The 27,331-nt window shown below is 46.8% G+C and overlaps 2 protein-coding genes across 7 annotated transcripts in view; both read right to left on the bottom strand.

The window, feature by feature from the left end:
- Cdh26 (cadherin 26) overlaps window positions 1–14,656 on the bottom strand; it is a 54,109-nt gene extending 39,453 nt beyond the window's left edge. The window contains exons 1-2 of the mRNA XM_052181742.1: window positions 14,594–14,656; window positions 893–997 (exon numbers count right to left, since the gene is read on the bottom strand). Coding sequence (XP_052037702.1) covers window positions 893–997; window positions 14,594–14,656 — 168 coding nt within the window. The remainder of the gene's footprint in view (window positions 1–892; window positions 998–14,593) is intronic.
- A 3,801-nt stretch (window positions 14,657–18,457) lies between these two features.
- On the bottom strand, window positions 18,458–27,252 carry Fam217b (family with sequence similarity 217 member B). 6 transcript variants are annotated; one of them, XM_052184493.1, is made up of 5 exons: window positions 27,153–27,217; window positions 25,166–25,425; window positions 24,339–24,424; window positions 21,396–22,601; window positions 18,458–18,694 (listed from the first exon to the last, which is right to left on the bottom strand). In XM_052184493.1, the coding sequence occupies exons 2-4, from the start codon at window positions 25,238–25,240 to the stop codon at window positions 21,404–21,406; spliced, it is 1,359 nt and encodes a 452-aa protein (XP_052040453.1). In that variant the 5' UTR covers window positions 25,241–25,425; window positions 27,153–27,217; the 3' UTR covers window positions 18,458–18,694; window positions 21,396–21,403. The 6 variants fall into 6 exon arrangements, with proteins under 6 accessions (XP_052040453.1, XP_052040454.1, XP_052040451.1 ...); XM_052184494.1 differs by having other exon boundaries at window positions 21,477–22,601; XM_052184491.1 differs by having other exon boundaries at window positions 18,458–22,601; window positions 25,166–25,277; window positions 27,171–27,252.
- Between the last annotated feature and the right edge of the window lie 79 nt (window positions 27,253–27,331).

Here is a 27,331-nt window from a genome sequence, read left to right as displayed (position 1 = left end):
GTGCGTGTATGTGTGTGTGGGTATATGTGTGTGTTTGTGTGTGTATGTGTGTATGTGTATATATGTGTGTGTATGTGTGTATATGTGCGTGTATGTATGTGTGGGTGTGGGTGTGTGTTTGTGTGTGTATATGTGTGTGTGTATGTGTGTGTATGAGTATATATGTGCGTGTATGTGTGTATGTGTATATATGTGTGTGTATGTGTATATATGTGCGTGTATGTGTGTATATGTGCGTGTATGTATGTGTTTGTGTGTGTATATGTGTGTGTGTATGTGTGTGTATGAGTATATATGTGCGTGTATGTGTGTATATGTGCGTGCATGTATGTGTGGGTGTATGTGTGTGTTTGTGTGTGTGTGTGTGTGTGTGTACATGCCAGTGGTGGTTGGAGAACAACTACCAGGAGCTAGCTTTCTCCTTCCTCTATATGGTCTTCAGGATCACATTCAGGTTGCCTGGCTTACTACCAACATGCCTGTAGCAAAACAAGCATTTTAATGATCTCTCCCTGCAGTTAAGAATGGATTTAAAGAAACAAAGTGAATGCTTGCATGGGTCAGTGAAACAGACCTGCATGTTAAGAGTTAGTTTCCTCCCAGCCACAGGGAGAAGCCACAGCACAAAAGTGCATCCTCAGAATCGAAGAAGTATAATTGGTAGAAATCAGGCATCCAGGGCCCCATCCATGTTGCCCCTACTCTTATCCACTGTTGGGCCCTAAATCAGGCAGGTACCTAGCAAGGACACTGTTAAGTCCCTTTTTAAAATGAGTGGTGTGATCTTGGCTTCTTTCCCTAAAGAGATAATTCACACATGCCAGCAGAAATCCTTTCAAAGAGTCCTCTCCAGAAAAGACATTCTGTGCACAGAGGTCAAGAATGTTCTTACCTCCCCAACCAGTTTAGGAAAGGGCCCTTGGTCTTCCTCCTGCAGTTCCAGGGTGGTAAGAACCCATCTTCTCTTGAATCGCTGTAGAGGCTGGTGGCTTTGTCCCTACAGGGATCAGGATGACAGTGTCAGTAAGGAAAGTGTGGAGCTTAACAGCCTGGATCTGTGTGTCTGAGCTTCATAGCTGGGCACTATGAGCTGGCAGAACATGCATGTCCTGTTTCTTTCTGCACCAAGCGCTACCATCTGATCCTGGGCATTGCAACTATCTGTGATCTTTACAGCTGCTGTCATTCCTAAGGGTGAGGCACAGACTGCCCACTGATTTTACAAGGTTAGTGAGATGGCTTTAAGACTTTGCAAAAAAAAAAAAAGCATTAAACATTATTATCTATCAGGTATGACTGTGTGGCCTATAGCAATAAGAAAATAGCCTAATGGAGATTCCAACCCCTCTTTTCTCTTCCCCCAACATATAGCCCTGTCCCAGATGAACACAGACTTTGGGGAAACTATAGTATTTAGAGCAGCAGTTATCAACCTATGGGTTGCAAGCACTTTGGCAAACCTCTAATACCCAAAATATTTACATTGTGATTAATAGCAGCAGCAAGATTACAGTTATGAAGTAACAATAAAGATAATTTTATGGTTCTGGGTCAATATAACACGAGGAAATGTGTTAAAGGGTCACAGCATTAGGAAAGGTTGAGAACCACTGATTTAGAGGGTGGACGTTTAACTATGAAACCATTCAAGTTGCTATGGTCGGTATCCATGCTGAGGTGTAGGAGGACTTCCCAGTGATGCAGCCATTTGTGGATAATCTACCTCCCCGGCAGTAAGCCCAATAAGGGCCTGCTTCACAAGCCAGACATGGGTAGAAATGTTTCTTTGTCCAGTCGCCAATGCCCTTAGACATTTGCTATATCTCTGTAAAAAAAAGTGAATGGAACTCAGTCTTAGGTTCAGACTGTGGCCTCAGACATTTGCCAGGCAAGGGCATCTGTATAGAATGTAACCCAATGGTTTGTTTCTCATTAAGTCCATTATGCAACCTATATGTCACAATGGACATATAGGACATATTCTGCCGACACTAGCTTTTGTCCTACTCATCTGTATATGCAATAACTTAAGCTTTTTGGAATGACTTATTTATAAAGGGAATGGATGGAAATAAGAACACTCAGCAGCATGAGAGGGAGGGTGATGTTCACAGAGGTGGGTATCACACTACCCACCCTTAAACCTGATCAGAACTGGGGCATTTTAATAAACAGGGATGTGCTGTCCAATCCTGCAGGCTTGCACTGTTGGCTGCTTTCTAATCTTCCCAGGTTACTCTAGTTAGACATGAAGGTATCCCTGGGGTTCACTGTCAGCACCTGAAGACCACATCTGGCTACAATTCTATGCTGTACAAAACAACCATGAACAAGGCACTGAAGAACCCAGCCCCACTGCCGATGGGCGAAGAGCAGACTCTGGCCTCTTTCATCAGAACTGACTCCCAGACCCACCGGGGTGATTAAGACAACCATCAACTTCCTCTTGGAAGCTGTTAGTGACTCTGGCCTTAAAGCAAAAATGACACTAATTAATTAGTGTCATTAATTAATGCCCTTATCAGTATCCTATAGCAACTGCCAGAAGTAGCACAATTACCCAAAAAGCACCTCTGCATTTCGATTCCTGTTTCACAGTTCTACAGATGGAGCCCAGCGGCTCCTCCTGGGTGCTAACTAAGCACTCTCCTGCTGAGCCATGTCCCAGCCCTGTGTTTAGTGCCAATAGCTATGATGTCTTGTTAACTGCAACTCAATTTATGACCACCTTGTCCCTAACTATAGGAAATGAACCAAAAGACTCTGGTGTGGCACTGCTAATGGAAGGGATATTCAACCATTGAAGGAGACAGAACTAACCTCAGCTACCCAGAGTCAGCACGAAGGTAGACATGCTTGCACACGGGTTAACACCAAATGTCATCTGATGATGAGGGCTCAACTGGGATTCTTTTCCATCTCTGCTTCTATTCCTTTATTTACGGTAATTGGTAAAATAATAGAACTTGGCATTTCACTGAGAATTCCTATTGTGTGGTTGATAGTACCACACAATAGGAATTATTGAGAAATAGTCTCTCTCTCTCTCTCTCTCTCTCTCTCTCTCTCTCTCTCTCTCTCTCTCAAAAAATCCATATACAAGACTGTGGAAACACAAAGACAGGTACTGCAATGGAATCCCAAGCTAATAGCATGCCAGAGTGTGTGTATTTAAGAAGAAAAGGGAGAGGCAGCAAAAGTGTGCATATTGGAAACATGTGATAAAGCAAATGGGGCAAAAAGTTAACATTTGATGAATTTTCATAAAGGGTATTTTGATCGGTCAGTGAGATGGCTCAGAGTGGAGCTTGCGGCACAGGCCATGGTGTTCATCGCAGCAACAGAAACCTTCACACACACACATGCACACATACGTGTACACATATATACACACATGTGCAAATACACACATGCGTGCACACACATGCACACATACATGTACACATATACACACATGTGCAAATACACACATGCGTGCACACACATGCACACATACATATACACGCACAAGTGCACATGAACCTAGGCCTGAGGATATAGAACTAAGACATAGGCAAAGGGTCCAGAGCAGGGGATGCATCTGTGGAGCTGATGGCCGGTCCCACAGGGAACAGAAGAAATGCAGCTTTAGCAAGCTGTCCCTCATGCTGGGACGGGGCTTACAGGTGATATGGCTGCCCAGGAGTCACCCACGTTCCTGTAGGTGACCCTCCCCCATGTTGTTACTGGAAGGACTCCAGTAAGTTCATGGGTTCACTGAGCTGGCCTCAGTTGGATTAGTTCTTTCTATGTTGCTGCCTCTTTCTCTAAGGTGAAAGCATCTCTGTGAGTATCCTGGGAGAGTTACAGCATCAATGGAAGCTCATTCAAGTAGATATAGATTTCATATCATTTACCAATGTCTGGGACACTGACACTGTAGAGTTTGGGTATAGTCTCAAAAGAGAAAACCCAGAATTCCCTATTCAAACTATTCAGATCTTTCCAAGTGCAGACACGTGGGAAACCAGACTCTCTGCACATCTTTCAACTGAACAGCATTCACAACTGATTAAACAGAAATGCAGAGGAGAACCCAGATGTCTCCCACTAAGCCAGACACTAACAGCTCGACAAAGCACCAAATAGCCCTGCTCCTCTCATTACACAGAATCTGACACATATGGTTATTTCAAGTAAATCTCTGTTATTCATATATGTATGTGGTGGGGTTATTGTCCTCTTGAGTGGTGAATTAAACATGGTTAAGATTTGTCCACTTTCATTTCGAATTTATTATCAGTAAATACAACTCATACAGATCATACATACAACTCTGGTCTGTAGGATATGAACTGAAATCATAAGTATCATAGCCATTGGTACCATCTTCCACTAGGTCACCACCAAGTGTGCCCGTGGAGGGCACAGGGAACACATGGGGATCTTCTACCTACCTATCTATCTATCTATCTATCTATCTATCTATCTATCTATCTATCCATCCATCCATCCATCCATCCATCCATCCATCTATCTATCTATCTATCTATCTATCTATCTATCTATGTTTTTTGTTTGGTTTGTTTTGGGTTTTGGTTTTTTGAGTCAGGGTTTATCTGTGTAGTCCTGGCTGGCCTGCAACTCAGATCCATCTGCCTCTGCCTCCTGAGTGCTGGGACTAAAGTTGTGAACCATTACTATCTGACTGGTATCTATCTTAATTCAGGATCATGTGATGACACAGTGGGATTTGAGGTTTCACAGGAAATGAAGACACTCTACACGTGTCTAGTTGCAGCCAGCTCCCCTCACAGCAGTGCATGATATTATCGGGTTGTTTTGTTTCTGCTCAGACACACAATGGCACTTGTTGCCTGCAACAGACTGTATTTCTATTTCTAACTATTTACCTAAAGAGAAATAGTTGTTTGCATGCATGCATGTATGTGTTCATGTGAGTGTGTGCATGTACGTATTCATGTGTGTGTGCATATTATGTATTCATGTGTGTGCATGTATGTATTCATGTGTGCGCATGTATGTATTCACGTGAGTTTGTACATGTATGTATTCATGTGTGTGTGCATGCATGTATGTACTCATGGATATGTATATGGGATCCTACTGTGTCTTCTTCTCCAGCTCTGGGAGGACAGGTGTGCTCTATGTGGAACTCAAATGTTCATGTATGTCCAGTCGTTGTCCTCCCAAAAAGATACCATTCACAGCAACTTCAGTAGCAACTGCACAATGCCTCTAGCATCCAAAGAAAGAGTCTCAAAGGCTCTGAATTCCCGACCCTTAAATCAGTATGTTCAGACATTGAGTGTTTATCAATTAATATTGGGAGATTTAAGTATAGGGCCACAGGGCTGCAGAGATGGCTCAGCCACCATGAGCACTGGGCACTCTGACAGAGGACCTGGTTCCAGTTCTCAGCAGCCATATGGTGGCTCACAATCATCTATAACTCCAGTTCCAGGGGATCCAACACCGTCTACTCACCTCCATCAGCACAAGCACATTTGGTACACAGACATCTAGGCAAAACAATCCTACACATAAAATAAAATAAAAATAAAATAAAATAATCGAAAATAAAAAATAAAATAAAAATAATTCTAAAAAATATTTTTAAAGAAGAAATTGCAATTCTTGAAAATGAATGCAGAGATTGGTTTTTGTTTCTGTCCTGGATTTTGGGGCATTGGTGAGGACTGTAAGGAGTAGTCTGGAGAAGTCTGTCTGTCCCTCTCAAGATCCTCAGTCTGAGATGGCGTCTTTAAGTGACTGCCTCAAACTCTAGCTCTGTAGATTCATTCTGTCCTAATTGCGCAAATGAGCCCAGTCAACAGGCAGGAAAAGCCAATTTTATCGTCAAAGAGCGCTAAGGCAGGAAGGTTTACCCTTTGCGGGAGAGGTACCTGAGGCTCACACTGCAGCTCCTGTCTGCTCCTCATTCTCCTTGTACAGCCTCAGAATGGCGCATCTGCATGATGCAGAAGGACTAGAAATTGTTCCCGCTGCCAAAATGACTCTGTAAGAGCGCTTATTACACCTCCATCCTGGACAATTGAGGCAGTTCCTCCCAAAAGGACACCATTCGGAGCAATTTGCATAAGGCTCTCTGCAGGGCTGGTTGTATTGTCCCCAGGCTGGCGTCCCCAATTGCAGCCCTCCTCAGGCTATTTTATCCAAGAGTGCTAGACAGGCATGCCCTTGCACAGGTGCCTGGACTTGGGCCAGGTCACTGGTACCACTCAAGCTTACATGGTAAAGGGAAGCCATTATATCTTTTGAAACCAAAATCCTCCTAGAATAAATTAGATGTGTGTGTGTGTGTGTGTGTGTGTTATATGGTGTGGTGTGGTGTGTGTGTGTGTGTTATATGGGGTGTGTGTGTGTGGTATATGGTATGTGTGTGGTGTGTGTGTGGTGTATGGTATTTGTGTGGTGTGTCTGTGGTGTGTGTGTGTAGTATATTGTGTGTGTAGTGTGTGTGTATGGTGTATGGTATGTGTGGTGTGTGTGTGGTATGTGTGTGTAGTATATTGTATGTGTGGTATGTGTGTGTGGTGTGTGGTGTATGGTGTGTGTGTGTGTATGGTGTGTGTGGTGTGTGTGTGTGTATGTGTGTGTGTGTGGTATATGGTGTGTGTGTGGTGTATGGTGTGTGTGTGTGTGTGTGGTGTATGGTGTGTTTGTGTTCTATGTGTGTGTATATGTGGTATATGGTGTGTGTGTGCTATGTGTGTGTGTGGTATGTGTGTGGTATATGGTGTGTGTGTGGTGTATGGTGTGTATGTGTAGTGTGTGTATGTATCGTGTGTGTGTGTGTGTGTGTGTGTGCGCGCATGTGCGTGTGTGTGTATGTGTGTATGTTGTGTGTCTGTGTGTGAGAGTATGTGTGTGTGTGTGTGTGTGTGTGTGTGTGTGTGAGAGAGAGAGAGAGAGAGAGAGAGAGGAAGAAAAGAATAAAGAACTAAAACCCCAAATAGAAAATATTCTTTCTGAAAATACTTGCAATTTCTCTTCTCTGTCTCTGTCTCTGTCCGTGTCCATCTCTGTCTCTGTCTCTCTCTGTCTTTCTCTCTCTCTCTCTCTCTCTCTCTCTCTCTCTCTCTCTCTCTCTCTCCTCATGTAGTCAATGATGGACTCAAACTTCTAATCCTCCTTTGTCACCTACACAATGCTAGGCACCAACTGTTGTGACCACCACGCCCAGTTTATAGGACACTAGGGTTTGAACTCTTGACTTTGTGTGTATGTGTGTGTGTGTGTGTGTGTGTGTATGTGTGTGTGTGTGTGTGTGTATGTGTTAGGTAAGCACTCTACCATCCAAGTGACAGCCCTAGTCTGAATACTTAAAATTGTAATGTCCACTTCCATTCGAGGAGGATTTGGGGATTCTTGAAACCAGCATTTAAAATTCCCACGAGACATTTCTGCTGCTTCCCTGGCCTTCCAACAGTCCCTAGCTTCTGGGCTCTAAGCAGGCAGGCTTGATACCATGGAGATAGAGTGAGTTTTCACGCAGTGTGGCAGCCACTGGCCATGTTGATCTCACTGAATACTTGGAAGATGATTGTGCACGTATGGAATCAAATCTTAAATTAGACTTAAGTGAAGTTTAAACTGCCACATATAACTAGTGACGGCTGCCTTCTCTGCACAGAGAAGGCAATACCTAGGGACCCAACACATAACTGTGTGTCAGGCCTGAGTTCCAACCCTGTCCCTTTCTTCACTGGCTGCATGATGGCAGGCAAGTGGTTAAACCTGCGAGTCTGAATCTCATGTGTGTGGTGATGTGCAATTGCATGTAACTGTGCATACGGAACCCTCACAGTCTGAAGGTAATGGTGTTTTTGATGTATAGTGTGTGCGAAGCCCTTAAGACCATTTAAGAAAGCTGGAATGAGGGGAATCCTGCAGGTGTCACGGCAGGCAGGGAAATGAACTGCAGAGAATTAACTCAGTTCAGACTGAATTTGTCAACCTGGATCAAACTTTGGGGAGTCTGATGCCTGGTGGTTTACAGTCAATATACTTAAACACGACATAATTGGGGGGAAAGCTTCCTTGTGTAATATAGCCCCCAGTGCCCAAGGAAACAAACACACTTACATCAAAGCTCAACTCAGGGCACATGTCATTTCTTCCAAAGTGATGGATTCTGGAGTTTTGCTGCTCCCTGGACCAGCTGAAGGGTATAAGGAAGGATCTGGGGTAGTCTCAGTCATACAGGAGTGTAGAGGCCATTTTGGGCTGTTAGCCACATCTGGTCCTGGTTGTGGGAGCTTGGGGGAGCAGCTGGCTGTACAGATAATATATGGGTCATTTGGACTATTAGGTATGTCAGGTCCTGGATGTGAAAGCGTGATATGGCCTGGCCCAACAGATAACGCAGGTCACCACACTGTTAGTCACGCCAATTCCCAGCTTTCTGGATGGAGGAACACGTTTTACATCTTTCCCATTGAAAAGGACAATCCTGCATACTTAACATTGTGGTTTCTCTGGAGATCTGTAGGTTCAAGGACACAAGAAGAAAGGATACTGGATGCTTTCACCATAAGGAGATGCTAATAGGTTGAGGTGATGGAAGTCCGTCCTGATTTGACCATTGAGAAATGCACACAACCATAGAATAATTGTATGGTACCCAGTAAGCGCGACTTTGTGTTTTTAACCTATCAGCTCTTTACTATTTAATTTTTTAAAATGCTTAAGAGGCCAGTGAGATGACTCAGCAGGTAAAGGTGCAAAGTCTGATGACCTGCACTTATCAGCAGGACCCACGTGGTGAACCGGGAGAACCTGTTCCTGAAAACTATCCTCTGACTCCACATGGATGCTTAGGCCTGCAAAAGTCTGCTGGGGATGGAAGGCAACCAGACACCCAGACACATGGCAGACAGACAGACAGACAGACAGACACCCAGACACATGGCAGACAGACAGACAGACAGACAGATAAGCGCCAAGTATCGGTCTTTTCCTATGACTGTCTCCATGAAACCTTTATTTCCTCTTGCATCACACAGTCAACTTGGATTCAACTGAACCAAAATTGACCCTTTTAGCTCTTTTTCCCACGAAGCACCCCTTCTCCAGGACCCCCTAAGTCAAGAGAACATGGTTCCTGCTCACTCTCCAGGCCTTCCCCTCGCTCAGCTCCACATTCATTCCCAGGTTCCTCCGGGGCCTTCCAGGCCGCCTTGCCCACCTCTAGGACTGAGAGTCACCATATTTCCAGGAGAGACACTGGGACATCCTCTGGAGTGAGCACTCCACCCCTTCTCGTCCCTCTGCTGGGAACTGAGTGTCATCCCTAAGCATGTAGCAGAAGTCCTAACCTGCGAGCATCATCTCGAAACTAAGATGCCTTCAGATTTCATCAGGCTACAGTGAAGATGGTCTCATGTGCCCTGGTCCAATGACAGGAAGAGGAGACAGACACCTGGGAAGGAGGCTGGCAACGACCTGGGCGGAGAGTGGAGCGATGTAATTACAGGCCTTCTGAGTGACAGGCAGAAGAGCCAGGAAGAGGCCCTGAAGGATTCTCCCAGAGGGGCTGCAGTCATGCCCCGGTACAGTTGCAGACACCAGGCCTCTATAGCAGTGGCCACGCATTTCTCTTAGCTCAGTGCCAGCTTTGGGTACATGTTCTTCCCACCCACTCTCTACCTAAAACCACTTGAATATATGATTCTACCTACATGGTATCAGAAAGTTCCACTAGGAAGCTGCTGCTGTTAGGACAGAGTCTGGATGCTTTTTCTCAGGTAGCCTGCCTAAGGTTCACTTCAGACTGCCCCATGTCATCTGCCTGTGCAGGGCTCCACTCTCATCTCATATTCCTGGTGAAGCACCAATGACTTCAGCAAGCAGAGCATGATTGCTAGAACTGTATCATCATCATCATCATCATCATCATCATCATCATCATCATCATCATCAATCAGTACCAACCACAAAACACCAGTCTTTCCTCCTAGTCCAGTTCCATTCTTTGAAAAAGTTCTCTCCCCTCTGCCCATTAACTCCTGCACAGCCCAATCTGAGGATTCTTGGGCTCTTGGGATTAGAAATGAAAAACCAGGAGGGCGGCTTTCCACTGGGTGTCACTAAATGTGGAACAAGGCCACTAGTCTACAGAACACACTTCTGACTTTGTCATTTGGCTTCCCGTCAGAGTTGTGGAACTTTTGGTAATTGTTAGCCACCGGGGAGGGAAATTTTGTTTTCAAAAAGAACATAGCCCCAGTAAATGCTCTGCACTCTAGTGGCAGACCACATATTCATGATGTTTTTAGACAACACAAACTCATCTTGATTTTTCTTAAGGACATGAATCTGGGTGGGTAGAGACGAGGGTTTAGATCTGGGAGGAACAGGGGGAATGTGATCAAACAGGGATGAAATTCTTAAAGAGATTTTAAAAAAAACAGAGGAAGGATGCGGGTTCAATGCACACAACACACAACAGTCCCTACGGAGCATCGTGGGCTGTCTTTGTGGAGGTTAGGTGTGCATGGGGGATGTTATGCCTATCAGAGACTTGCAAGCAGAATTCGGAAGAGCCTTGGAGGCATGGAGGGTTGTGTTTCCTCTGGCTAGTTCAGAACATGATCCAGTACCCACTGAGATCATGTTCATTTTTCTTCACTAAGAAAAAACCCCTGCATTGTCCTTGCTAAACAAACAAACAAACAAACAAAAACCCCAGATTCCTCAAAATCTCTTGCTCCTAAGTATCATAACTCCCTGGGGTCTGCAAAGTCCCTTCAGTCAATCACCGAGGGACAATCCTCAGGAGGACCCCCCCAGTCCTCACTTCCCCTTGGAGGTGAGTTAATCACTTGGGCTAACACAACAGGGGTGGGAATGTTGCCTTCCTTAAGAGACGAGTTGTGAGTAGGTACAGGAATGAGGGAGGATGGAGATAGGATTTGGTTTGCAATATTCTCAAATCCAGGCTGATGTGGGGTAATAAAACAGGGTTCTAGGAGATACTATAGATGAGATTAATGCCTTGATTAAAAGCTCAACTCTTGACACAGCAACAGATATAATTCTTGTAACTCCAAGCAATCGGTAGTAGGCAAGGCATCCACTTTCAGAAAATGGGGCTCTGCAGGAGTGTAAGCATGTCAAGACACAACTCCCTATTGTGTTTGCTGCTGTATTCTGTATTCATCCAAGATTCTGGCCCATCAGAAGTCTAACTAGTGACTTGTGAGTGTAGCCCCCTTCAGTCAGTGATTAGGAAAACCAAAAGGTTGAAGACTCCATTAGCTCACTGGAACCCCTGTTTTCTCCTCCTGGTTACAACCGCGTCATTTAGTACCCCACCTGTTTGCTCCGGTTGTCTTGAACTGAGATTCCCTCAGTCCCTTTCAAGCTGGGGGCAGGGACACCGTTGGAAAACGTTTATAATGACAAAGTCTAGCTTGAAACTGCGTGTGTTTCATAAATTGGTATTAAGTTCCTCAGCTGCTCTCCACTGCCTCCTAAGATAGAGATCTCAACCCCACGTTTACCTAAGTCCTGGAACCCTGTGTGCCTACACTACTGTAAAGACAGCCAGCCCCATGCCTCCGCCGAATGCCTGCTTTTCTCCAGGTTCAAGTTGTCCTGCCAAATTCCTTTAGCTTAGAAAATTAAAAACCCATGTATGCTGCACACAGGTCCCAGCACCCACTCAGCTCACCTGCGGAAATGACAGCAGCAACAGTAACCAGGCACAGCCTCTGGTGTCCATGCTGGGGTGGGCACTGTACAGTCCCTGGAGCCTGGTGACCTCACCAGGAGCCAGGCACCTCCTTTCTAGCCGGTGACATCATTTCTAGTCACTCTCTTGGGTTCTTAAGCCTTGACATTTGATCTTGCTGATTCTCTATTCTCTGCGTTGCTTTCATTGTCAGAGAAGGTGGGCTTACGGGTAAGGTATAACCTCATCTGTGGCTACAGGGTTCTAGGGAAGCGGGTGCTCGGATACCAACACCAAAGTTACGTGTGTACACAGCAAAGTGGCTGGGCATCCAGCCTCAGGGATTAACTCAGTCAGAGGAAAGAAAGCCAGGGCCTGTGGGGACATCGGGGTTTGTTTCTCTGTTTCTTGGTTGGTTTCTAGTTTCTAAAAGAAGTCCAGTAATCCCTCTATAGTGGGGCAATTAATGGTTCTTAAAATCACTCAAAACTGGAAAAACAACCCACAAGAAATTATATAGGGAGCTATTAGACACAGAGTAGGGAGAAGAGAGGGAGAGGAAGGGAGGGAGGAAAGGAGGGAGGGAGGGAGGGAGGGAGAGAGAGAGACAGAGAGAGACAGAGAGACAGAGACAGAGATAGAGACACAGAGAGGTTGGCTCGACCAGTGTGCCCTCTCTGTTTTCTAACTGGACCCCTGCTGGGCCAGATAGCTGGTGGGCACTGAACACAGCAATAAGCATAATAGGGAGAAAGCTGTCATGGGGTGACCACCTCCACTCAACATACTCACCTCAAACGCTCAAGGGAGGCCAACTTTCCTCAGATGCTCCACGTTTGTTGAATGACATCCCATGGATTCTCAGAAACAATGGCTTTGTTTCAAATAGTCTACACAAACCCATTTCTGAGAGTGTCAGGTACTCGCTGAGTTTTGTCTTCAGTGCTGTTGGACAAGGTGGCTTAAACATGGCCATATGCTCAGGAGTTGGTGACAAGGGCCCTTAGTTGAGAATAAAAAGCATTCAATGCATCTTATCCTGACAGCCTCAGCAATGGGGCTCAAATATCAGAGGACATCAGAACTGACCCTGCTAGGCCCTTCTCTCCATCTCAGCCCAGCCCCAGCTCCCCCACCTCTGCTGCCCAGGGCAGGCGTGATGGAAGGAGCTTTGGTTTCTGCTTTGTAATTCTGGCGCTCCTCCCTGGGCACTGGAGGACAGACCTGAATGCTCTTTTCTCATGTAAGAGACACATGGGCACTGTTGAAGGGTCTAGGGACTTCACTCTTGACTGCTTGGCTTGGCTGTCTGTGAGATGGTAGACCAGCTTGAGAACTGCAGCTAAACCTGGGGAAGGTTGAGCCTTCCTCTCATGGCACCATGGTCATTGCCTGTGTAGATGGAGTAAACACCCCTAGAGCTCCATAGCTGCCTCCAGTGGGGCTCCTGCTGGCTGCAGAGGTAGAGGATGAGACCTCAGATGGAGAGGGCTCTGGTGCGGCACGTGGTGCTTTCTCCACCAGGATGAGGCAGCAGAAGGCCCAGGAGATGCTGCTTCAGAGAAGTGTGGAACATCCTCTATTTCCCATTCTCAGCCTCTGAGGGAAAAGAGCCTTGAGAATCCAGACAACAGGGAGAGATGTCCTAGTGAGAAACTGCATCTTTCTTCACTCTGGAATGGATGGTAGAACACCAGGCTGGGCACACTGGAGTCCAGCCTACCCAGAGGACAGAGATTTGACTTCGGTCAACGTTGTCATCGACGTAATAAACTGGAATTCTTCAGCCAACACAAGTAACTGAAGGAAAATGTATACAAGATAGGTAAATGAGAGACTGAAAGAGATCAGGTTAGTAAAACAAAAATGGCTCCTGTTAGGAATTCACTGGATCAAGATTTCTAGGAATAGACACTCATAGCCAGTCGATCATTGAGTTCAATGCTCAGTTCTCATGGTCACAGGCAAAGTTTGACTCCCCAGGAATGTCAAGAGAGATTTGTGTGCTGTGGTGGGACACAGGGCCCTGGGAGTGCAGGTGTGTGTGCAGGCATTACATGTATGTGTGGAGGTCAGAGGTCAACTGTGGTCATCATTTCTCATAGGATAGGCTTTCTCATTGCCCTTGATCATGCTAATTGCTGAATGCTGTCTGGCCAGCCAGTCCCAGGAATCCTTCTGTCTCCCCTTCCCAGCATTTACCGTGTGTGTGTGTTCATGTATGAGTACACATGTGCATGTGGAGGTCAGATGAGACACCAGTGAGAGTTGGTTCTCTCCTTCCAATTTTAAAGGGTTGAACTCAGGTCACTGCACTTGACAGAAACCACCTTCACCCACTGAGACATTCCTCGCTCCAGCCCATGCCTAGATTTTTATTTGTGTTCTTCGGAACAAACTCAGGCCATCCCACTTGTATGAAAAACATCTTGTTGACTAATCTGTCTCCCCAGCCAAACATAGATAAAACGGACAGATAAACATTAAAGAGAGCTCTGCTTTCGTAACTCTTAAAGCCTGAGTCTGCTGTACACGTTGGCCACCAAGGGAAAACTACAGGCTCCCAAGGCAGAGATATCCCAGGGTGATACAGTGCAGTTGGTGCCCAGAGGGAATCAGCTATGGGAGGCTTCAGTCGGGAGGGGCCAGGGCAGATGAGGCAGTCAGGTAGCTATGGGGAGAGCACAGGGAGCCTATGGGGCTTGCTGTACACTTCTCAACCTTCCTTGGGTTTGAAAATGCTCATTATACAATCCTGTGGCTGTAAAGATGAGCCTGATCCCAGATGCTCACCCACACTTAGCTAGCTGTCCAGCCAGTGAGCTTCGGAGATCCACCCAGCTCTGCCTCTTGATCACTGTCAAAGGGCTGGGCTTCCAAGTATGCCCACCATACCTGGATTTTCACATAGGCACTGGGGATCAAACTCAGGTCTGCGTGCTTTACCGATAAAGTCATCACCCATTACCCTGCCCTCTTTTCTACCTTTTGTCTTTATGTTTCTACATTAATAACACTGCTAGCAGAATTATCAGACCCTTCGGACATTTGTCTGAGTAGGTTTTGGAGGGCTTGAGGGGAGGTACAAGGCTAAAAAGAGGAAAGGGGCTGTAAAGAGGCTTCTACATGATTTCCCCATATCAAGTTCTCAATGAAGACATGTTTCTTCTTTTTAAATATGTTTTGATACTTTAATGTGTATGGCTGGTTTGCCTGTGTGCATGCAAGTGCACCATATACACAGGGTTCCCAGGGAAGCTGAAAGGGCCAGATCCCCTGCAAATGGAGTCACCGTGTGAGTCCTGAGATCTGAACCCAGAGACTGTGTGACAGCAGCAACTCATCCTGTGCACTAGAAAGGCAGGCTTCTCCAGCTCGAGGGTGCCAAGGCTCTGCTAAAATGCAGATACCCCGTTGTCTGGGGAGGTCCACAGCATGAGCAGCATAAAACCACTGGGACATTGAGGACTGTGACGCTGTGCTGCTTTCTCTACTGATGCAGAAAGGTGTGATCCTGTGGTCACCCAGTATAAGGGTCTGGGTGTACCCATGTGACAAAAGACAGGTGACAGGCAAAAGCACAATAGCTTTGCCAGTTTTCTTGACCAGGAGCCTTTGGAAGATACCATGACTGGGGGAGGAGGGAAGTACTGTTTTGTGTAAGGAAGCCTGCACAGTCCTGTAGAAGTGCTCAGGTGACCGACTGCCAGAGACACCTGGGAGGGGCTCCATCTTTGAGGTAAGGACAGGAGACAGTCTTCTCAGCCAGCTGTTGCATAGAAAGGCCATGGAAGGAGAGAAAAGCACTCTCAGTTTCCAGCTGCTCCATGGTTCCAGCTTGTATGACTTTCCTCAGGGAGGAGAGGTACAGAGATTAAGGTCTCCCTTCTGAACCCCTTGGTTCAGGGTGTCACTTCCTGAGCCCCACAAGTTTAAAATATCCAGGCTTCACAATCACATTCACAGGAATCTATTTTAACGTTCTATGTAGACTTAAAGTCTTGCTATTGCTAAGTAAATATTACGTTTATAAGTGTAGGTGTATTTACCAATGTTTTATGAAAGTGGGTTCTCTGTCAAGATTTTATAAACGATGTCACTTCACATCTGCTAGGCAGGGCCAGGTGATTAGGGAGCATCCCAGGAACACCAGAGAATCCCCCGCTGTAGTTAACCACACGTAGGAATTTATCTAATCTTTGGTGGCAGAGGACAGGTAAGTGAAGGACCTGATTGTGTGGAAGCCAAGTATTCCTCTGCTCCCCCATTCTGTTTTGATTTTACTACAAAGGTTTGCTCCATCAGAAGCCAATAACAGATTTCATCAGGGTCTCACAAGGTTTGGTCACCACCTAGTGGAAGAGTGAGGAGCAACCGTCCATGCACAATCTTTTTTTTTTTTTTTTTTCTTCTCTTTTTTTGGAGTTTTCATCTTTACTTTTATTTTTTTAAAATTGGTTATTTTGTTTATTTACATTTCAAATGTTATCCCCCTTCCAGGTTTCCCCTCTGAAACCCCCCATTCCACTGCTCCCTGCTTCTATGAGGGTGCTCCCCCACCTACACACTTCTACCCCACCACCCTATCATTCTCCTATACTGGGGCATTAAACCTTCACAGGACTCAGCGCTTGCCTTCCCATTCATGTCAGGCAAGGCCATTCTCTGCTACATATGCAGTTAGAGTCATCGGTCCCTCCATGTGTATTCTTTGGTTGGTGGTTTAGCTCCTGGGAGCTCTGGGAGTACTGGTTGGTTGATATTGTTGTTCTTCCTATGGGATTGCAAACCCCTTCAGCTCCTTCAGTCCTTCCCAACTCCTCCATCTGGGTCCCCGTGCTCAGTCTGATGGTTGGCTGCAAGCATCCACATCTGTATTGGTCAGTCTGTAGCAGAGCCTCTCAGGAGTCAGCCATATCAGGCTCCTGTCAGCAAACACTTCTTGGCATCAGGAAGTGTCTGGGTTTGGTGGCCACACCCATTGGATGGATCCCCAGGTGGGGCAGTCCTGGATGGCCTTTCCTTCAGTCTCTGTTCCATTTTTTGTCCCTGCATTTCCTTTAGACAGGAGCAATTCTGGGTTAAAATGTTGTGAAGGGTGGGTGGCCCCATCCCTCAACCAGGGCCATGCCTAACCTCTGGATATGTTCTTTACAGGTTCTCTCCTTTTTGTTGGATATTTCAGCTAATGTCATCCCCACTGGGTCCTGGGAGACTCTTACTTTTCTGGCATCTGGGATTTTCTGGTGGCTACCCCCAGCTCCCCATACCCCATTGTTACACACCCCCATTGCTATATGCACAGTCTGAACCTGGATTTTATACCTTCAATATGGTTACTTTGGCTAATATCAGAGAACCATTTTTGTTCTGGATAGACCTGGGCTTGTATTTTGATGCTAATTCCACTCTTCTGAGGGGCTACAGATGAGGAGTTGCCTTGTGAACCTTCTCCCCACCTTAAATTTTCAAATAAAGGCTTGAACCAATGATTGGCAGGAGGAAGGAGGAGAAGCTGAGGGTTTGGGGGGATGAGGAAAGGATCAATGGAAAAGGGGAGGAACTACAGAGGATCGACGGGAAGGGGAAGGAGTTACAGGGAGGGGGATCTACAGAAAGGCTGCAGAGAGAGAAGCTCGTGGCCTGGAGAAACCGCAAATTATATGGGATAATATAGATGGGAATAGAGTAGTGTAGTGGGAGATCTGCCCAATCTAGGCTTATAGCTTGTGTTGTTACTGATTGAATTGAGATTTCTTTTACTGGGAAATAGAGTTGGAAACAAAGTAGCAAGCATTTCTAACCCAGCATTACAACCATGGACCACCGCAGTTTGGCATCCTTACATACACATGCTTTGCCGTCACAAGTAACTTTAGGAAGACTTTGCAAAGGCCTTTGGGAAGGCTTTTGGTAGACCCTGGCCTCTACCAGGACTTCCCTCAAAAGCTGCCTTCCTTCTAGGTTAAGGTGTGAGCTCACTGTGCCACAGTGCTGCTAAAACTCCCTCCACAGAGAAGATGTGAATGAGTTCTACCCTCCTCCAGAAGTCCCAACAACAAACCAAGATAGTGTACGGCCAAAGTGCACTCTGGGAAACCAACATTTCTTAGGCTTCCTCACAGGACGGTGGTGGCTGCCACAATAGTGTCAGTGGTCTTAAAGCAGCCACATTGGAAAGACTTCACCCAGCGTGGACTGACCTTCTCCCGTGGCCGTGTAGATAGAGCCCCTTACCTCTCTGTATTCCCAATCTGTATGCTCTAGTCCCGCCCTTCCCTCAAGACAAGCACAATTGCATACTGCATATATGTGTTTAGGAGTGGCTGGACACTGCAGTGAGGATCCCATGATCCTCTTCATCCTCCTGTGAGGGGAAGTTAAGAGTCAACAACCCAGCTGTGGTGTTCCTTGGCAAGAGGGCACAGCTGAGTGCAGGGTGATGGTGGCAGTTTGGAGAACAGCCCTACACAGCACTCACAGAAGATCAGCATGCGCAGTGCAGCTGGGGCCTGCTCCTCTCCTGCCTACTCCTCAACATCTTTGAGGAAGAATAATTCATGTAGTTCATGGTCACGTGCCTCTGACACAGGAAGCAGCCGAGGGGCCATTGTTCCAGGACAGTATTGGCATGGAGGTCTGGGGAACAGAATCCCATCCTCCACAACTCTCGGGAATAACCAGGAAAAAAAAAAAAAGACCAATTGGAAAGACATCTGCATTAAAAACGACAAGAGAAATTGTATCAAGCCAAAAAAGTTCCAGATAATGTTTGTTTAATTTGTCTCAGCGAAGGAAAAGTCCAAGTTCACAAAAGATTACATGACTTGGTTTTTTTCTACATATAAAACCAAACACACAGCACTGTAACAGCAAATGGACATGCTGAACGTGTTTACAGATCACTTTAATACAACCGTCTACACGTACACAAACAACAAATACTGCCACTGCCGTTACCTTGAATACAGCACCACCAGGAGTTCAGATTTCTACCTAAGGAAATGAATGGAAAGGGAGATAAAGAATGTGCAAGCCACCTAAGAAGCTATCTTAGGCCGTCTAGAACATGATTCCAGTAGGCCAAGGTTCAGAAGGAGCCTTCCTTTTGCATGAAGACCGTGACATCTGTCTTCTCCTATCATGGGCTATGACAGGCCACAAACTCTATGACCTTCAAGTCAGTTCCAAACCTTCAGCCCCTTTGGTCATTTAAGACTTGGGAGATGGACCAGGCCAATACGTCAGCAGTAAATACTTAGAGCCTTTGGTGATTTTTTTCCCTCTACTCACTGATGTTATTAAGTCTGAAATACTGTTTTCCTTACATTCTTCATGGGTTTGACTGGTTTCAATGGGTGGGCATGTAACCATCCCTGAGGTAAAAAGTATTTCCAAAAGGACACCCTCTGTCACTGTAACTGGATACTCTGTTTTGACCTTGAACTGATTGAGTTCACAGTTCAGTGACCAATGCTGTCTACCTGCCTACAGTGGCTATGTTTTCAGGGATTGTGGAAATGGCTGTGCTCAAATAAGGACACTCAATGCGACTCTAACAAACTGTGCTGTTCAATAGCACCCAGATCCTATCCAATAACACTGTTCGACTAAGACAATCAACAGCTGAAGAGGTAAACAAAGTCACTACTTTGGGCTTCTAGGGTTGTCTAAACACAGGACATGAATTCTAGTCCCTAGACTAGGAACCAACTTCAGTAAAAGTGTGCTGGGAATGAATGCATGACTCACTGTCTTTGTATTCCTTAGTTGTGACAGCTTCAGCTCAGACTCACATCCAGTAAGGGAAAAGGAACTTCACCCTCGCCTGTCAGGGTCTAAGGGACCCACACAGGTACATAACAGGAAAGAAACCCTGTTAGTGCTACTTTAGGGAGCATATGAGTATGTACATGTATATGATGTCCTGCTTACATTTACTGTCCCAGAAGCTTCCAAAGGATCTGAATAAAAACCTAGATAAAGAATAAGGGAGATGCCAGCCATGGTACACACAGTCTGTGCTCCAAGGAGTGGGGCGTGGACGCAGGGCATCCCTCAGGTGGGAAGAGGGTGTGGGGTGGTGTTGTTCTCCCAGCACAAGGTGCATATTCTGGGCAAATGTGGACATTGCATCTGTGGACTGCCTTCAACATAACAGATTTTTGGCTACATAAATAGGCATGAGACCTCCATGTAATAACATGTTTTCTCTCTCTCTCTCTCTTCTCTCTCTCTCTCTCTCTCTCTCTCTCTCTCTCTCTCTGTGTGTGTGTGTGTGTGTGTGTGTGTGTGTGTGTGTGTGTGTGTGTGATGGGGTAGTGCAAAAAGAATCTGAAAATAAAGTCCGAAAGAAAAAGGGCTGAAGAAAAAAAAGTCCATGTGTTGTTCAGTGTGATTAAAAACCTTGCTTTACAGAGAGTTTGACATTTAACCTCGGCAGCTGGTTTTTAACAATAAACTCATCTCAGTTATCAGACACTTGGCAACCAGGTGGAAGTCATTGTTATTTCCAACTGCAACATGTAACCTTTGTCCTTTGTCTCAAAGGTTAAAAAAAAAAAAGAATCACCATGCCCAGAACAAAGGATGAAGCTACTAACTGCAGTCCTTAACACACAACCACTGTCTGTGTAGCAAGAACCAAGGTCAGTCTGCAGAAGCATGATGAAGAAAAGCGCCCCAGGCAGAGAGGACAGGGATACAGCTGAGGAAGATGCTTGTGTGGGAGGCAGGAAGCCACAACCAGATAAGAACACTCAGGAGAGTGTCCAGTAACTCCGTCCCTCTCCCCCTCCCCCTCCCTTTTATTCTCCCCATGCTGTCTGTCTGCTATCTACCTGCCTGCCTGTCTGTCTCTGTAAATGTGTCTCTGCTCCCTCCCCTGGCCCCAGGCATAATTAGAAAAACCTGCTCTTATAAATGGAAATAGACCTTTAGGAGCAAGAGGATATTGTTCCTAGTCAGCAACTTAACGACTTATATTTGGGCAATCCTACAAATTGCTCATGGCTACCCAAAAGTCTAACAAGCCAAGGCATTTTGGTTGGGCCCCGTCCTCTTTCTCTCTGGGGGAAAAAATCCACAAATGATGTTAACTTCAGTTAAGAGAACTCAGAAATGGGCTAGAGCATTACCCCTGGACTTTAAAATGCCTTTTAAAATGCAGCAGATAGTGATCCGGATGCCTTTGCCTCTGGCAAAAGGAACTGCTTCAGATAAATGACCCTCAAAATAGAAATGCATGTGCTCCTTAACTGGAGTGGAACTGGGGCTGGGGGATGGGGCGACAGAGGAGAGAAAGACACCAGACAGAAACTCTGCTTGAGGGTTTATGCCAGCAGGGCCTTTCTTCCTCCACAGGCTAGGGTGTCTCCCTTAAAGCACCACACACAGTTTCACACACTGCAGAGACAGGGACAACTGGAACTGTCTGTGCTGGCTGCCTGGAACTGCTGCTTCAATCCTTTGTGTCACAGACACATGGGTTAATCTTTACCTACAGGGCCTTCGAATGCTTAAGACTGTCTATACTTGGAATACTAAGCCTTACTGAGACATTGGAAAGTAACTACTGAGGCAGGCTGGGGTAACTGAGGGCCGGCTGGAGTTAGTAACCACAGATGGGTTCAAGCCCATGACTGCGCTGGAGCGAGCCCCTGTTTTTAGACATCTATGGGTCTTTATAATTCTTTACCTCAGGGGTCACTTTAACTTATATGTGCTTTGCTTGGCTCCGTTTGTTTTAGTTTTTTTCTCACTGGATGAAGGGGCGTACCCGCAGTTATTTGCACTGCCCTTTTTCTTCAGGTCCACGTGTGCCTGTGTCCTGGAGGCCCTGCAGGAATCCACGGGGTCCAGAAGCACTGCAGATTGCCTGGGAATTCGGATGTTCCCATTGGCTTCCATGGCAGGGTTGCCCTCAGCTGCGGTGCAGGGCGGAGCTCGGAGCTGAAGCTTGGCGCCCTTGCTTGATTTCTTCTTGTCCACCCGCGCTTCGGGGGCTCGCTTCTGGGAACACAGCCTGGGCCGGCCAGGCCCATCCGCTTCGGGGCCTCGCTTCTGGGAACACAGCCTGGGCCGGCCAGGCCCATCCACAGAGTTAGGTAAAGTCTCGAACGCATAGTAGGACGGGTGGGCCTCTTCATGGCGGAAACCTTTCTTTCGAGAAGGGCCTGACTTTGAAATCCCTTCTGGGGATGGTAAGGGCTTGGACAGAGCACTGGTGAGGAGTTTACCCCGTCCAGGGCTTTTCAGCATCCCGGAGGCACCAGAGGGCTTGGCCTTGGCAGCTCGGGCCTTCTCGCACTGCACAGTCTGGACTTGCAGCCACTCCAGTTGCAGAAGTCTGTCTATGTACTTCCCAAGGAATCCCGTGGCCCTGGGCAGGGCCTCGCTCCTGCCTTCTGAGTTCAGAACGACAGCCATATCCCGGAGGTCCCAGGAATTGAAAGGAGGCGGAAGAAAGTCAGGGTACGAGTGTCCAGACGCCGCCTCGCTCGGCTCTGGGTGAAGACTGAAGGACACCGGGTCGATCTCTTCAGCTCTGAGGTTGAGCTCTGGAGGTGTGAACGGAGAAGGGGGGATGGCCACTCTTTCTGAGTCTGACAGGTCACTGGCACTGTCCTCATCAGCACCTCCTTTAATGATCTCCATGGAGTGGAGGTCAAGGAACAGTTTGCTTCCACAGGCAGCCTGATACCTGGAGCTGAGCGCTGCAGGCTCCTGTCTTCCCTCCATGGAAACGGTTTCCACGAGTCTGTCTGCGGCTGGCTGGGAGATTCCAAGGAGGCTGCTCCTCAGCTGTGCAGAGATGTGGGGTCCTTGCGATCCACTCTGCCCTTTCTCCGAAGAAGTCTTCGAATGCTGTGCTTGATTCCAAGATGAGCCAGCATTTATACTGCTATAAAAAAGTAAAAGTAGTCTAGTCATTGATGGCTAGGGAAAGAAGAGCCCCTGATAACAGTTCTGTTATTACGACTATGACCCCTCCAGGTGCTTTCAGAAGTGGTTAGCAGAATAGTTTCCCCTCTGTACTGTAGTCATGGCCAGTAGAGAATGACTACCCCAAAAGTGGATACATTTAACGGCAAGGATGAACATGTAAAAACTTAACCATTTTTAGTGTGTTTTTTTAAAATAAAATTTTAGAGAAATTGTGTATACTTTTAAAAACATCACGTTTAAAATATGCCTTAAGACTCTCAGTCTGTTCTATTAGTATTTGAAAATACTCAGAAATGCAGTTGGGCTTGGAAAGCACCTGCCTTTAATTCCAACACTCAGGAGGCAGAGATAGGCAGAACTCTGTGAGTTCAAAGCCAGCCAGGGATACTTCATCTCAAATGAACAAACAAACAAACAAACAAACAAATAACTCACTCTTGGAAAATATTCAGACATAACCAACCCTCTCCACACACAAACCCCTTTCACAGACATAATTCAGGGAAAATATAGATACAATGTCAACACTAAGTTTTGTAGGCTGGGCTGTGGGTCAGTGATGGTTTATCTGCCTTGCATGTGCAGAGCCCCAGGTTTAACTCCTGCCACCTATAATATCTGGCAGGGATTTTCAAAAAAATCTGGTGGGTTTTTCACTGATTTTTTTTTAAAATGTGTGGGTATGCACATGTTTTATACCATAAACTCCTTCTAGAGTACTCTGCACTGAGGTAGAATCTCACTGGAGCTGAAAATACCTTCTTGGTTTATTTCCCAACCATATATTCTTTAAAAATAGTTTAAATACAAAATACACACTAAAGGTAATAATACTTCCTTATGACAGGAGTCAGACCAGAAGTGGGCAAGGGTATTACTTCCTGGGAAGCTGAAAGGAAGTGGGCGAAAGTACTAAGTGGGCAAAGGTACTTCCTGGAAGGTGAGAGGAAACGGGCAATGATACTTCCTGGAAGATGAGAGGAAACGGGCAATGATACTTCCTGGAAGCTGAGAGGGAATGGGCAATGATACTTCCTGGAAGATGAGAGGAAACGGGCAATGATACTTCCTGGAAGGTGAGAGGGAATGGGTAATGATACTTCCCGGAAGCTGAGAAGAAGTGGGCAAATATACTTCCCAGAAGCTGAGGGGTTCTTTGTGCAGGAATCCCAAAAGTACTCAAGGATTATCTGAAGAATCATCATCTTTGTAAGGAGCACGGACTGTGTTAGCTGATTGCAGCCAGCGATATAAACAAATTAAGAAATGGCTGTCACTGGGAATTCACAACTGTTAGCATTTTTTGTTTGTAGACTGGAGAGATGGCTTAGCAGTTTAGAGTACTGGCTGCTCTTGCAGAGGACTCTGGTTCAGTTCCAGCACCCACTTCTAACTCCAGTTCCAGGGAATCCAATGCCTACTTCTGGCCTCCCAGATACCAGGCATACAGGTGCATGCAAGCAAAATACTCATAAAGTAATACACGCAAATAAATACAAACAAAATAAAAATAAACAAATCTCTAAGAAGAGTTGTTCACAGCCAGCTGCCTTGACACACGCCAGCCTTTAGCAGCAGCCAATGGAGGGCGGCTGACTGACACTAGCTCACGAAACCTGAAGACACCGTCTAGATTGCTTGGGGAGAACTGACAGATTTGCCTTTTGCATGAAAAGATGTGAAAACCAGTTACCTGCTTTTCTGATGACAGTCCCTCATCCTATTCCTTGTCTTGAACAGGTCACAGGGCTGCTTATCATCTGAGGTTTGATGGGTTGTCTAAAGAAAAAAATACAGATTACTAAACAGAAAGTGCACGCACACACACAGACACACACACACACACACAGACACACACACACCTTACAGCAGCAGAACTATCTTCCTGGCATGACATGACTGTTACTGTCTTGAGTCAGATCAGCTGATCACCCACAGAAGACATTTGCAAGACCAGGCCTATTAGTTTCCCTAGTAGAAAGAAGTCACAGGACACCCTAGAAAGATAGGGCCTATCAACATCCCCCAACTGTCTCTGGAGCTGGAGAGGAAAGCAGCCAGATGTCCACCCCAGGGCCCCTCCCCTCCCTCTGTCCTGCCCTTGCTAGCAGTCTGTCATGCCTACTGCCCCAATAGCATGTGGTCTTGGAAGTGGTAGAGTGAACAGGAGGTAGAAGGTGTGTGGGGGCGGGAGTGGGGGGGCAGTTCCAGAAAGGACGCTACTTTTGTTCATTGTCACTTGTACTGTAGTAGAACTGTGGGGCATATGGCTGCTTTTGAGTCACCCATGTTCCTATAAGTGACCCCAATAAACTCACTGGTTCTCTAAGATGGACTTCAATGCAACCATTTATAGGGGTGCCCTATCTAGCAGTTTAAAAATAAAAATAACAAATCATTATTTAAGTGTCATATATAACAGGACACACAGACACAACATACGCATGCGCACACACGGACTCGTGCACCTCTAAGTACCGAGGCAAATCTAAGCAAGAGTTTCTCTCAGAGTTACATCACCTTCTCTGCAGTACTCAGAATACTGTTGCTCAATCTGCTGCCAGATGAAGACAGCTGGGGAGGTGGCTTCTTCATTCCCCTTATCTTCAGAAAGGCTGAAGCGCCACCGGAACTGGAAACAGCAGAACACTGACCGTAAGTACTGACTGCAAGCAGCCCACCAGCAGTCCGGTTGCCGGTCTGTGTGTGTTTGGCCTTTGCATTTGGACCACACTGAAATCTCGAAGCTGTCTGTGGCTGTGCAGGCTCGGCATTCTGCACTATGAAATTAGAAAGGGGGGGGTATTGTGACTATCTGTGTGTGAGTGTGGATGCCATGAGAAACCAGACGAGAGCATCAGACCTCTGAGAGGGGGTGGGGGTGGGCTGAAGTTGAGCTGCCCAGCAAGGGTGTTGGGAATGTTCACGATCTCCCCTTCACCGCAGCTATTAAGTACAAGACTGCTTAGTGGGTGTTATGGACAGATTCCAAACCCCACCCATACACTATACACTATACACTCCCTGGGAATATCACTAAGTTTGCCTTTTACTCTAAAGCTCCCCCTGTCTATTTATTCACTCATCCAGTAATTGCAAGACCGACTGTGCTCAAGGCCCTCCTTCCACAGAGATAAAACTCTAGAGGGGGAGGGGCATCTCTGAATTCTTCTGTCTTCTCTGCGGTACCCGTCTGCTAATCATCAGTGCTGTACTGGAGGGATGGCTCAAGAGTCAAGAGCTACTGATCCCCCAGAGGACCCAGTTTAGATCCCAGCACTATGTGGGTGGCTCACCAGGGCCTGCAATTCCAGCTCCCAGCCAACACCCTTCCCTGGCTTCCCAGAGCACCTGCATTCATGTGTGTGTGTGTGTGTGTACACATACATGTAATTTTTTTAAAAAATTAAAAGATCATCAGTATACTAATACCCATTATGTGTTACATGCTGTCTCAGTACAAAGTACAGGTCCCCATACCAAAGGCAGTCATAGTTCCTGTTATGAGGGGCCTGTTGCAAGAGCATGCCTGGAAACTGAACATGCTTCTCCCATAATTCCCCAGCCTCTGTCCAGTTGGAAGGAGATAGGATCACGGGAGATTTTCTGAACCGACCCAGGGTTTTCCCACCATAATTATATAAGACTTTTAGGTTTGCATGTACAGATAACAAAAATCTTAACTGGGCCTTTTATGGCCAATTTCCCCACAACCAACAGGCTTGATTCCATTTAGATGGAGTAAATGTTCTTGGCCCACCCTCTTTCCTTACCCTGGTCTTTCTGTTGTGAAGTGGTACAGAAACCACAACAGAAAGTCTGACCCAGTCCATCAGAATCTCTTTAGAATTTGTAGTGCCATCCTGGCCCCTCATCTACCTGACAATCTTGACACATACTCGTGTGTGTGTGTGTGTGTGTGTGTGTGTGTGTGTGAGAGAGAGAAGTGTGTCAAGTTCCTCAGAGAAATAAAAGCCTGCAGTGCAATCAGGATGCAGGAGTAGGGAAGGCAGAGGGGGTGGAGCGAGTGGCTTCAGCTTGCATAGCAGCAAAACTAAAGCTCAAGAGCTCCTCAAGAGCCAGAGGGCAGCTGCACAATCCATCATGGGCATTAGCCCCTTTCCCAGTCTTCCTCTCTGGCTGCAAGCCGGCTAAGAGAAGCAGCATTACCCCCACCCCCTCAACCCTCCTCCCCCGGGAACTGGCTGCCTGGCCAATGGGAGGCACAGCATGGTGGGGAGGTGTGGGCATGATGCTTCCCTCAGCATCAACCTTTCCCGGTTCTGGCCGCTGGTCTGGGTGGCCGGAGAAAGATAGCCAGAGCTGGCTGTCTGGCGGCTCACCACAATCCCAGGGCCAGCTCGTGCTAGGCCAACCTTGGCTGGGCTCTGTCCTGCCCCCACCCGGTCCTCCTCCAGCCCAAGGCCCCGCAGCAGGCACCCAGCACGTCCTAGGCTGCTGCAGACACCATCTCTGATGGATGGGTGCAGCGCGCAGGCACACGCACCAAGGAAACCCAGCAGACCTGCTCCGCCGCCTGAACGCACGTGACGAGGTTTCCCGGGGGTGGCGGCTGCGCTGCGGCGGGGAGGGCGCGCTGCGGCGGGAGGGTGGGGGCGGGGGTGGTCGCTGGCCGCGCTGTTTCGGCTGCGTGGGGCAGCGCGGGGCGGCTGGGCGAGCGCGGGG

This window comes from Apodemus sylvaticus, chromosome 5 (assembly GCF_947179515.1).
Source record: "Apodemus sylvaticus chromosome 5, mApoSyl1.1, whole genome shotgun sequence".
Taxonomy (NCBI): domain Eukaryota; kingdom Metazoa; phylum Chordata; class Mammalia; order Rodentia; family Muridae; genus Apodemus; species Apodemus sylvaticus.
This window is presented reverse-complemented; position numbering and strand designations above follow the sequence as displayed.

What these genes read in the sequence shown, in the direction of transcription:
- Fam217b (XM_052184491.1), bottom strand. Translation starts at nt 25,240, where the DNA reads ATGAAGAAGCCACCTCCCCAGCTGTCTTCATCTGGCAGCAGATTGAGC. An exon ending in TTCTGAGTACTGCAGAGAAG is followed by an intron (nt 24,425 to 25,165) that starts GTGATGTAACTC and finishes TTTTTTCTTTAG; the next exon opens with ACAACCCATCAAACCTCAGA. An exon ending in GACTGTCATCAGAAAAGCAG is followed by an intron (nt 22,602 to 24,338) that starts GTAACTGGTTTT and finishes ACTTTTTTATAG; the next exon opens with CAGTATAAATGCTGGCTCAT.